We start from the raw sequence: 12,028 nt of genomic DNA, 5'->3' as shown, positions 1-12,028 counted from the left end.
TAAGGCCTTAAAATATAATCATAATTCATACGACAAAGCAGGTTTCTGACGAAATCGTGAGTTAATAGCTTTTTGTTAAGCTTCTTTAATGCTGTCTGTTTACCGTTGCGAAATAGACTTTGAATGTAGAGACTACGGCGAAGAGCAGCCGTTCTCCTTGCGGGCCCCTCAGACGCGTCAGTGGGCCGCCATCTGTTTAGCACGTTTATCACATCCAAATACTTGCGGCGCCACCTGTACTTGTAATTCAGAAGCGCTCTGTCGCAGGACGGTAGATTAGAAACTCATTTAGTGCGCCCCTCGTCTCCAAACATCGCTTTGCGGCTTACGCCGCTTGGCGATGCACGGTCGACAGAGTTGTTGGCCGTGTCGACGGTCTTTCTCGCGCGAAACTTCCGGGTTTACCAGCGCATTGCTTTCCTTCGGTACAACCGCCTCTCGCTGTTTAAAGCCACCTGACGCACGCACGAATGCTCAACGTTTTTCAACTTCGTACTGTTGCATTTCTACGCAGCCAGTGACCAACCGGAGCTCGTATTGAGCTCCCTTTGTTATTATCACGTGCTTCGCGCAGTTGGTCTCCCGAATATCATCTGGAATTCTTCCAATACCTCTCCGCTCGTCATATGTGTTCGAACGGTTTGCCGCGCAGGTTTCAAGACCAAGGTAAGATTTTTCTTCTGGTACACGCCGTACGTTAATTAAGCGCAATGTGCTGTTTCCCTCCTCGGATTCGGTGTTCTAAATTTGTAATTTTCGGAGTTTGAGTGTGCCTAAAGAATGCCACTTGTATCGGCTATCATAGTGAAAAAAGTTTAAATGGCTACAGAGACACACACTACTCCGGAAAACGAGCGCAACCTACTCGGTAACACTTAGAGCGCGATTGAACTAGGACGACAGAAAGACGACAAACACAAGCGCACACTCGCAACTAGTTTTATTGGAGGCATCGTCTGATATATATACACAAAAATTTACCGGAGCATGCGTAAAAGAACACAACAAAAAAACACTGGTAAGATGACTGAAATCAGAGAGCAGCTTCCAAAAATTGAAGTTCACTTGCATGCAGTAATACGGCTGTCTCACGGACGCACTGGTCCCCTTTCTTCTTGATCTGAAAGGCTTCTAAAAGCTTTCTGGCCATTGTGTTTTCACTTTTGCCCAGAATAGTAATCTTCTCTAAGAACGGTCTGCATTTCGACTACAAAGACTGAATGGCCTGCACTGATCACAATGCGCTGGTAAATGCGGGCCGGTAATTTGGTTTAGTGACGAATTGTGCTCCCGCGCCCGATATTGTTGTTGTTTGTTCGTTTATTTAATAGCCTCAAGGCTTAGTAGACACCAAGCGGGTCCGATCTATATCCAGGAAACTAGGTTGGCCTCCCGGATATAGTCCAGTAGGGAACGGTAGGCAGGACCATGGAGCCACCGATGGAAATGCGTGTCTTGCTGCAAATTTAGGCCTGCTGACATCAAACATTTTCTTCGAATGACCTTAGTTCCAGGGCATGTCCATAGTAGGTGGTGAAGGTCTGCCGGAACCGTTTCCTCACAGCAGGTTGGACATTTCACATGTCCTCGGTAGTCCCCTTTCCATCCACTCGTGCGGGCAGGAGTAAGAGCCACGCCCAGTCGGATCCTTCGTAGTACAACCTCCTCCATCCTGGTAAGATTGAGGGGGAGGAGAACCGAACACGGAGGTATGAGAGCACGCGTTCGGCGTCGAAGGTCATCCTTTGCAGCCATTCTTGTTGCCCATGGGTCACTTGGGAGCTGGGCGGGGGATGATGGGGCCGGGCAGTTGTGTGACAGGAATATATCATTGACACATGTGCCCTTCTGGCCGATATAGGCCTCCCCGGATGAAAGCGGTATCTCGCACACCGCTCCTACGTCACAGGGCACAAATCTCTTAGCGTGCTTCTTCTCGCAGTTTTTTTTGGCTTGCCAGAAATTTGCGCACGTAGGTGACCAATTTTGTGTGGAGCGGAAAACACCACATGCACTTGGTGCCTTTGTGTCACCTTCTTCAGGTTTTGCGTGACTCTCTGAATATAGGGTAGGGCAACTGCATATAGGGCAGGACTACATGTAGGGTAGGACAAGTGTTTTTCAGTGCAAAAACCCATAAGGACTTGATGCCTTTTCGGTGTATTGCAAGCGAGCGGGGATCCTGGCAGTCACATATTAGCAGGTTTGCACAAAAGCATCTAGATCACCTTATCATCGATGACCCATTTATCACTAATAGCTCACAAGAAGTAATTGATTCTATTAAAAATGACAGCTCAGTACGGTATACCTTTTCGGTTGATGTTGAGGATTTCTTTTATTCACTGCCTTATGCGGTGCTTCTCGCCTCTGTCATGCATTGCAATGACGCGAATGGTGTGATAAAATTCCAGAATACATGTGGTATGTCTGTGAACAGCTTTATGAGCTTATTAGAGTTTTACTTGGATGCCACATACGTTTCTTTTCAAGGACACAGGTATATCCAGATACACGGCATTTGTATCGGTTCCTGTGTCGGGCCAGTTTTGTGCAATATTTTTCTTGCTAGTGTTGATCGGGACTTCCTTTTAAAATTTGACAATGAGAATATTCTGCGTGTCTTTAGATATGTGGGCAATTTTTAAGTTGTTTTAGAGAAACAAGTTCCGCCTAACTATACTGAGTCCGCAAAACTAACTTTACGGCTCGGGAAGGGTCTTGCATTTACGCATGAATTGCCTTGCCATTAACTCCTTGCAGTTTTTGGATATCAATTTTAGGTTTTCGTCCGACCACGTTTGTTGGATTTATTGGCCACGTGCCCGTAAAAGCTTATACGATATGCAACTGCCCACTCAAAGACAGTAAAAAGGGCCATAGTGTCTTCGGTTCTCGAATCCGCAGTGAAGAAGTCGTGCGTTTATACAGTGTCTGAGAGCTTTCACTCTCAGCTACACAGACTTCTGTTGGTCTGCTACCCGGCCTCTGTTTCGATTGGTGTTTTCGAGGCTTTGCTGAGAAAATCCAACGGCCATGCTCGCCAAAAGCTCTCAAAACAGCCTGAGGCGAAGCCAGTTGTCCTACCCTAAATATGCATAGGGTCATGCGCAACCTGAAAAAGGTGGCAGAAAGGCACAAAGTGCCTGTCGTGTTTTCCGCTCCACACAAACTCGGTCGCCTATGTGTGCAAATTTCTGGTAAGCCCCCTCCCCCCCCCTCTTCAGAAAAAAGAAAAAGTGCGAGAAGAAGCACGCTAAGCGATATGTGCCCTGTGACGTTGGAGCGGTGTACGAAATACCGCTTTCATGCTGCGAGGCCAATATCGGCCAGACGGGCACATGTGTCAATGATATATATGGCACGCGAGCACAGTTCGTCACTACACCAAAATACGGGCGCGCATTTACCAGCGCATTGTGATCAGTGCAGGCCATTCAGTCCTTTGCAGTCTAAATGCAGACCGTTCTTAAAGGAGATTACTATTCTGGGCCAAAGTGAAAACACAATGGTCAGGGAGCTTTTAGACACCTTTCACATCAACAAGGGGACCAGTGCGTCAGTGAGACATCGATATTACTGCGTGCGAGTAAATTTCGATTTTTGGAAGCTGCTGTATTGCAGTTATCTTACCAGTGTTTTCTCGTTGTGTTTTTGTGCGCATGCTCCGCGAAATTTGTGCGTATATTATGCTAAAAAAATTACTCGGCGATAAAACTCACCCACCAATCAACCAACTCGCCCACACCAAGCGTTTGTGTGTATTTATATGAGACGATGCCTCCAATAAAACTAGAATGCGAGTGCGCGCTTGTGTTTGTCGTCTTTCCGTTGTCCTTCTTCAATCGCGCTAAGTTTTACCAAATATGCATTAACTTGCCCAACAGTGTGTTCTACTTACTTTATGAGCCGTCCGATGCAGCAACCGGAGACACGCCATGGATGCGGTTGCTGGTGCTCTTTAGCAGTTGTTTCCTTTGCATCGCAAAGTAAACACCTTATATGCAGTGCCACCTTTTTTTCCTTCCTGCGGCAAACATAATTCCAAACGAGAGCCCAACAGCAAGAAAAACAATTTTAAGGGCACGTTTCTCAACATATTTGCCACGGGAAAAGAGAGAAGCAAATGTGATTGGCTACCCGCCGCGGTGGCTCAGTGGCTAAAGGCCCAACCACATGCAGCGTATTTTCGGCGTCGCGCCAGCGTCAGCGTCGTTCGGCGTCGACGAGCGTCAGCGCGCGCGCCAAAATGCATGGCGACGCGGGCTGACGCTTCGGCGACGCCGATATCTACGCTGGCCAGATATCGGCGCGAGCGGCGGACGCGACGCTGGTGCCAGTTTTCGGTTGTGCCAGTCCGACTCGCTGTTTTAATGGTGGCCGACATGCCGAACATCGACTCTGGGGCATTAATAACTGCAGTCGCAGCCCGCCCCGCTCTATGGCAGGCTAAACACAAAGATAACATGAACAAACCCCGCAAACAGACGTTGTGGCGTTGTGGGATGAAGTGGCAGCAGCCGTGGCGCCTGGTGTTGCGGATGGAGGTAAGGCACTTGTCACTTGCGCTGCAGCCTGTGCGCATAGTTATTGTAACAAGTCGTCATTGTTTTCGTGTGTTTATGCCGTAGAAACCGTGCAGAAAAAATGGAAGTCCCTGCGCGACAAATACCGGCGACTGTTCTCGTGCTGGACGCCGAAAGAAGCGTCGAGCGCGCACGCCGGCGCGTGATTTCGCCGGTCCCATGCGGTTAAGCCCGTTTTCTTTTGAGTCCGACAAGTCGGATCCGACATGTCGGATCCGACTTGTCGGGCCGACACGCGAGTCTGAGTCGGGCGGCCGTTTTCTTTTGCATTTGGGAGCCGGACGCCGCCATCAGTGTCGGGCCAAATGCGTCACTTGAATCGAATATTGTGATTGGTTCGTCCGACCTTATAGTACTTTTTGTTTACGCTCAAACAGCTATTGTGGTCATTTGAGAAAATTTGAGTTTATTTCCCTCAGCATGGCGCGAATGTTGATCTCACTAGACTTAATCAGCCTGCAGCCGTAACGTCTATGTAGACGCAAGCGCATTGGAGAGCTTCCCATAAACCAGTGCATGCCCGGCGATGCTGCAGCTTGGCTCGGGCAGGGTCACTCTGGCTTGGATTATGAAGCGGCGACGGCGCAAAATCTTCCCGTTTTTCCGAATCTCATGCGGCAAGACTGTTCTTTGAAGCATAATCGCTCTCCCAGCAATGTAACATGCGTCCACGTACGTAGCAGCGCTCTATGATTACGCAGAAACAAGCTCTCGACCGTTCAGCGCATCGCATTCTGATACGGTGCGCACGGTCTGTCTATTTGCGTCGTTGCGGCAAATCTTAGCGCTTCTTTCGTCAATTGCAATGAGCACTGGTATTTTAAATTCTGCGACGCAGGGTACAAAATTTTGGTCTGGGAATATCGGCAGGCAGCATAGTTGTTACCTTAACATCATGTCCGCATCTCTTAAACACATATTTACGTACTCATTTTGCGATTACGCGCCTGTGGAACTACGACAGTCAGCGATCGTATTTAGGAACTGGCAAAAACCGGAATAGTTCCACCGACCGTCGCCGCAGTGTTTTCTTTTTTTTTTTTTTTTAATGGCGATGCCGGCTTTGACCTTTGTGTTCTACAACGAGATTACCTTTTCTGGACGACTGTACGAAGGCTCCCATCCAGGTCAACAGTTTTACTAATAACTTCCACAGAAAACACAGCTAGGCACATTTAACGCTTTGCTGCATGTTTCAAGTACATTTGTTTACAGTTAATTATGCTGATTCCGACACTACAGATTTTGTTTGCAAATTAGCACAGGCTTAGAACCTGGTCCGGGGTTTGTAAAAGCACGCGTCCGTACACGTCTGCATGAGCGATTCATACAGCAGAATGGAAGTTTTTTTTTTTTTATCCCTCACAGGAGCAGGCCAGTCCCACCACCTGCACTTACTGGGGGTACCAGCCGTCTGGCCAAATTAATTTCAAAAAATCAATTCACATACTGCCTCCCACCCTCCCCGCTCCTTTCTTGCAGCCTGGGTTACTGCTTGTTCATCGGATTGGAGTGAATAGCTGACACTCCCCTCCCACTTCTAATGGTCCCCATGGTAGTGCCCTTGGTCTTTCCTTTAAATTTTCTGTAATGAATTATTTCCATTGTAAATGAGCCTAGACAGATTTCGCTATATGCTGGCAATTTCACTATTTCTTATAATATCCCCTCGTGGAGTCATGTGTGGGCTACGGGGTTAAAACCGGATGACTGCAGTCTCCCTTCATATCATCAACAAAAAGAGTCCACTCACACTTTTTTACCCTTTTTCAGGAAAACTTGCCCGAAGCTCAGAAATGTACTCGTATAGCTATTGTATAAACTAGCAACTTGAGCTGAAGTCACATATAAAAACCAATGTTTCCTCATTTGGTCATGAAGTCGGTATTATAAAGCATAAACTCACCGATACTCCAGCAAAAGTTAGATTACTTTCGTACCCTACTTTAATTTGATAGAAACTTCAGTATGCCTGCACCGTCTCAGACCCCTATAGAAGAAATAATATCGAATTGGTTGAAAAGGCTCTAAGAAAGGCTGTTGACTTTATTTATTCTAAATATAATTGCACAAATTCTCTTTGTGAGGTCATATAAGCTTATGGGATTCGAATATTAGTCAAGGAGAAAGTTTTTGCATCTTACATTTGTTCACTGTTCAGAATTCTAACTATGGGCACACGGATTCTATTAATGAGCTCGTGCAAACTGGTGCGATTGAAACACTAGGGAAAAAAGAAATCTTAATGCCTTAAATTTTTTGCTGTTGTTATGCTACAAACTTGGCCTAGATACAAGACCAAGACATACTTCAAAATAATATTCATCATTACCATTTTCATTCTTTCACCCGTTCTACACACCGGTTGAAATTTTTTTTCCCACATGTATTATCGACTGGAAAAATACGCCTGAACATATGTCTTAATTAATTTGAATACATAGAAGCAAATGTTTAGTTTATTTTAACCTTTTGTTCTTTCTCATTGCTGCCACATGTTGTATCCTGAACTGCTGGTATCTATGATCTTGTTCACACCTTTATGCCCTTCCTTCTTGGGCCTCTGGTTCGCAGTACGCACTTCAATAAAAAATTTAAAAAATTAGTGACAAGGGCAGCTGGAGGTGCTGAAGAAAAATTGGCTTCACACTAATTGCAGAAGACTCACGGCAGAACACGACGTGTATACCCCACACAAAATAAAACTCGCCGATATAATTTTATTTCAAAACAAGACAGCTATGTACAAAAACAGATAGGCCCCAGAGATTTATAGATGCATGAATTAATAAGCCTTAGTTATAAACAAAACTGGCTACGTTTTGTTAAGAGCAGTGATGCCTTAATGAGTTACCAAGATCTAGTTCATTTCCGTAATTTCCACTTATAACGCGGTCTTCTGTTTTGAAATGAAGCCTCTTTCGGCCAAAGTTAGGCAAGTAAAGGGACAACAAAATGAGTTCCTTTGTTTAATGCTACCAAATGTACTAAGTAATACAGAATTGAAACACACAAAATTAAGTGAACAGCACTACATACAACAATAAGTTAAGTTTATGCAGACTTGAAAAAAAAAAAATCAGCACTAGATGACGCTAAACTGCAGCACGGTTTATTGACATTTCATCGATAGGCCCACAACTCGTAATGATCAAGTAGTTCCATGCATGTTGAACCCTTTCATTTTGCACCATTCATATTTTTCTTCTCCTGGGTTCCTTAAATATAAATTGATACTTGAGCATCATCACATACACTATGTTCTTGCAATCAGTAAAAATTCTATGCACTCAACACCAATACAATAGCTTTAATTGTACACCAATACAATAGCTTTAGTTCACTTTAATGCAGACCAGCGATGTTAGCCGAGCCGTCGGGCTGGCTTGCTACGCTAAATGAGAGAAGAAAAACAAACAAACAAAATAAAACGTGAAGACAAAAAGATGTCTTTTGATGCGGCCAAAATTTTCAATGACAAAACTTTGTCCAGTTCTGTGCTCCGAAGAAACTCCAAAGGAGCTTTGATTGCACGTGCAGCCTGACTAGGACCCGACAATAAAGGCAAAAAGCAAAAATGCTCATGTCGAGATTTTGGCATATTTTAAAGATATTTAGGAGGTCAAAATAAATCCAGAATACTTTAATACGGCGCGCCTCATAGTCCAAGTGTAGCTTTGGTGCATTAAACCCCATAATCAATCAAATCAATGTAACCAGTTGAGAGGTAGAAAACACAGTTCATTTGCAGCGCCTTGCTTTATCTTTTTGCAAAAACACATGCCCGCTGCCAATAAAGCTGCAAGTTACTATGATGCCAATACCATCAAAGTACTCCTCATAAAATCAAACGCTCTTACAATCACAGCTAAAACAGTCAGCTTCCGACCGTTCTAGTGCCCTTTTCCACTTCTCCCTACGCTTGGCGCCAGACAGAAGACAAAAGTGCTACACCCGTTCATTTGTGCCTCTGCACCTGGAATGGCAGGTCGACACACAGCCCAATCTAGGCATTCTCGAGCTCAGGACACCTGTCGGTTACTTTATGCACAAAGCGCAAGCACATGAGCTTAGTGCAACAGGGATGGTGTAGTGGAAGAACCACGTAAGGCAGACCGAGGTCATTGCTGCATGAAATGGGGCTGAAAGCTGTAATTGCGCGGGAGCCTCAAAGTTATAGAACGTCGACCAATCTAGAGCCTTTGTCCGTAGCGCACTGTCAGCATGACTGCTACAGTTCACAAAAGTGATTCAGTTCTGAAAAGTTTTTTTGTAGCAATCGCACAAGAGTTCTTTTCGCTGTTTCGTGTTGGGTTGCATGCTGCGTGCAGTAGCACAAGAAATGACACATGTTCTCTTTCATAGAGTAAGGGCGTTCTGCATTCTGCAGCCCGTCCAGCCTCTGCATAAGCGTTTTGGAAGAGGGTGTTCACTTTGTGGAGTGATTTTTTTAGTTTATTTTTTGATCTTCTGCTGTTGAATGAAGCTAGACCCTCAAGCAGGTGGACAAAAGGCTGAAAGTTGGTACACATAAAAACTGAGTGGAAGAAAAATGAGAAGTGAGCAAATGGTGTGTTAAAGCCAGGAAAACCTCGATGTCATTAGCAATGGTCTTGACCGCCACCGCCTTTGACAGTTCTGAAACCTCTACCAGTTGGTATACAGTTGTTCATTTATTTTTAAGCGTGATAGTATGACCGCGTGTTAAGCTTTTTTGCACAACTTCAGCGTCATGCAAAAAGTAAACGAAAGAGGGCATGCCATGCAGTGAAGCTAGAAAATTTGAATGTCATGCGGCAAAGCCAACTTTTACTGCTCAATTATTCCCAAATTTTCAATACTCGAAAACATTCAGCACTTTGAATGATAAAAGTGCACTGCAAATCGAATAGCAAACAGCATTCGCAAAGTGTTTGAAATTTCAGAAATTTCCACGCCTCTATTGTATTTTTCTGTGTTTGGCGGGACCATCAAATAAACGGATGGACATTAGAAGAAGGCGGTTCCTTGGAAGCCAATGTCACTATACCACTTTATAAGGCACTTTCTAAACTCCCCAGAATTGTGTCAGGACTACCGACGCTGTGATCAGAAACTACGACCAGCTAGGGATAGCAAAACTTACGGACAGTACGAGTGAAGCTGATGCCGTTTACTACATGCTGCACTAGGCTGTTGCACGTTACTCTCCCAGGCTTCAGGTGGTTTTTGACGTTTCATCGCACAGTAACTCACCGAAATATTTCAACAACTTTGAAAGTGGACTGAACCTGACCTCCGATTTAGTCAGTCTATCGGTGTATGCAATGGGCTTTCGAATGCGTGGTGGTGCTATTTGCTTAGCTGCACCGATGCCATCTGCACGGTTGCATTTTGCCGCATGGGCCGCGGCGTTCCTGATGTGAAATGTGGTTCGCAGTGTGGTGTTGGCAAGAACGTTCATGTGGACAGCGTTTTTTTTTTTTTCGAGCGATTTGTGGATTTGCGAATGCCTTGTTACAAGTAGTAGTCAGCATTGTTTTTACGTCGAAATTCCAAACTGTGCTGTGCACACTTGCTACAACCGAAGATCCGAAGCAGGCCGCATGGCAAAAGCAAGCGTGTCGCTTTTTTTTTTTTTTTTTTTGCTGCTTCGGAGCCAAGGATAGAGCAACGCTTGACGACAGTCCGCCTTCATGCGACGAATTTACAATGAAGTTATCGATAATGGGACTAATCAGTACTGAATCTGTTGCACCTGTTTCGTTCCAAGTGGAAACGACGGGCCTTGAAGCTTTCACCTCGCACTTTGTCACATGCTTGAAACATTGCGCAGTGCTCTCTGCACCGCTGTCCGCACCTGTCTAACCGTTGGACAGGCGCTGATAACGTAGTCCGCTTTGCACTATCTCCGTGTGATCCCCATGCATTGATTTTCTTATTTTTGGGTTGCTTCAAAGGACCGTGTCTCGAGTTAGGAAAATTTTTCCACCCAAAGCTGCAACGAGGCACTGGCTTTACTGAGCCACCCAGGCATGCTGCGCGCTTCTTGGGGAGTGCGAGAGACGGTGAGGTGCTCTGGCAACAGTGTTATGGTGTGTTGAACGTATGACTGACGTCTACCTAAACTCCCAATGATGGTGAGCAATTACGCAGAGGTTCTGGGTGGAAGCAATCGCGACGTATGTATATAAAATTAGGTGCAGCCACGTCGACAAAGATTCGACCGATAGTTTTCAAGTGCTTTTTTTTTTATGTAGACGAGGTGGAAATTATAAGCAAAACAAGATTATGGAACACGCTTTGAATACTGCAAAAACAGCGCAGAGACAAGCGATAAACCATATTGCTCTAGTTTGCCAATCCATAAGTCTTCATCTCTGCGCTGTTCTTGAAGTAGTCAAATTGTATAGCCAACGTCAAGCTTTAGTGCATAAGCACAGAACGCACTTGGTCATTAAAGAGCACTCGAAGACGACAAAAGAGTTGGATGCCCACAATTACCTGAAAAAAGGTTGCATTTCATGTACACGTATTCACCTAAAAACACTGGAAGTAGACAAGGCTGCGGCTGGATGCACAGTCGGGTTAGCCTCATTGATAAAGTATGCCGGCTGCCTTAACACATCGTGTTACAAGCATGTGCAAGGTATGAGGTGAAAGCTTTGACGGCCGTCGTCTCCACCTGAAATAAAATGGGCACGCCTGATTCGGTACTGATTAAACCCATCATCGATAGCTTCTTTGCGAATTCGTTGCCTGAAGTCAGATCGTCTTCAAGCACTGCTCTAGCTACCGCTTCAAAACAGAAAAAAAAAGCGAAACGCTTGCTTTTGTTGTGCGGCCTGCTTTCGGATCTGCGGTTGCAGAAGTGTGCACGGCACAGTCCGAAATTTCAAAACAAAAACAATGCTGACTACTCCTTGTGACAAGGCATTCGCAAACCCACGAATCACGCAGAAAAAAACACTGCCCACGCGAACGTTCTTACCAACACCACGCCGCAAACCACGTTTTGCATCGGGAAACATGCTGCCTGCACGGCAGAATGCAACTGTGGATATGGTGTCGGGGCCGTCGTGTAGGTAGCATTGCTGCACGGCCAAAAGCCCAGTGCATACACCCTATTGCTGAACTCCCGAAGACACCAAGTGGCGCAAGGGTCGGATATCAAACAAACATTTTTAAAGGTTGGCATAAAACCGGTGGACAAAGATCCATTGCGTTTCCTGTGGTTTCAAGCAATACCAAAACCGGGTGTACCACTTTCACCAGTTTTGACTTGCTGTATGACCCGCATCCCTTTCAGAGTGATGGCTAACCCATTTCTACTTCCCAAAATGCTTCAACACCACTTAAACAAAGAGCAGTACCCTCAAACTGTGAGACATACACGGATGACGTGCTCACAGGAGCCGGAAGCGAGAAAGCTGCCGTGAAGCTGTACAAAAATGCCACTGAAA

The 12,028-nt window shown here is 45.4% G+C and overlaps 1 protein-coding gene across 2 annotated transcripts in view; it reads left to right on the top strand.

The window, feature by feature from the left end:
• The first annotated feature begins 466 nt into the window (after positions 1–466).
• Positions 467–12,028, top strand: part of LOC144149196 (uncharacterized) — a 135,916-nt gene continuing 124,354 nt past the window's right edge. Inside the window, exon 1 of one of the 2 annotated variants that reach the window (XM_077680726.1) lies at positions 467–666. In XM_077680726.1, coding sequence (XP_077536852.1) covers positions 627–666 — 40 coding nt within the window. In that variant the 5' untranslated portion in view covers positions 467–626. The remainder of the gene's footprint in view (positions 667–12,028) is intronic. The other variant, XM_077680729.1, reaches the window with a different exon arrangement.

Source organism: Haemaphysalis longicornis, unplaced genomic scaffold (assembly GCF_048455015.1).
Source record: "Haemaphysalis longicornis isolate Haplotype H1 unplaced genomic scaffold, Haemaphysalis longicornis Haplotype H1 scaffold_8, whole genome shotgun sequence".
In the NCBI taxonomy this organism is placed as follows: Eukaryota; Metazoa; Arthropoda; class Arachnida; order Ixodida; family Ixodidae; genus Haemaphysalis; species Haemaphysalis longicornis.
The sequence above is the reverse complement of the archived record's forward strand: the minus strand, read 5'-3'. Positions and strand labels throughout refer to the sequence as shown.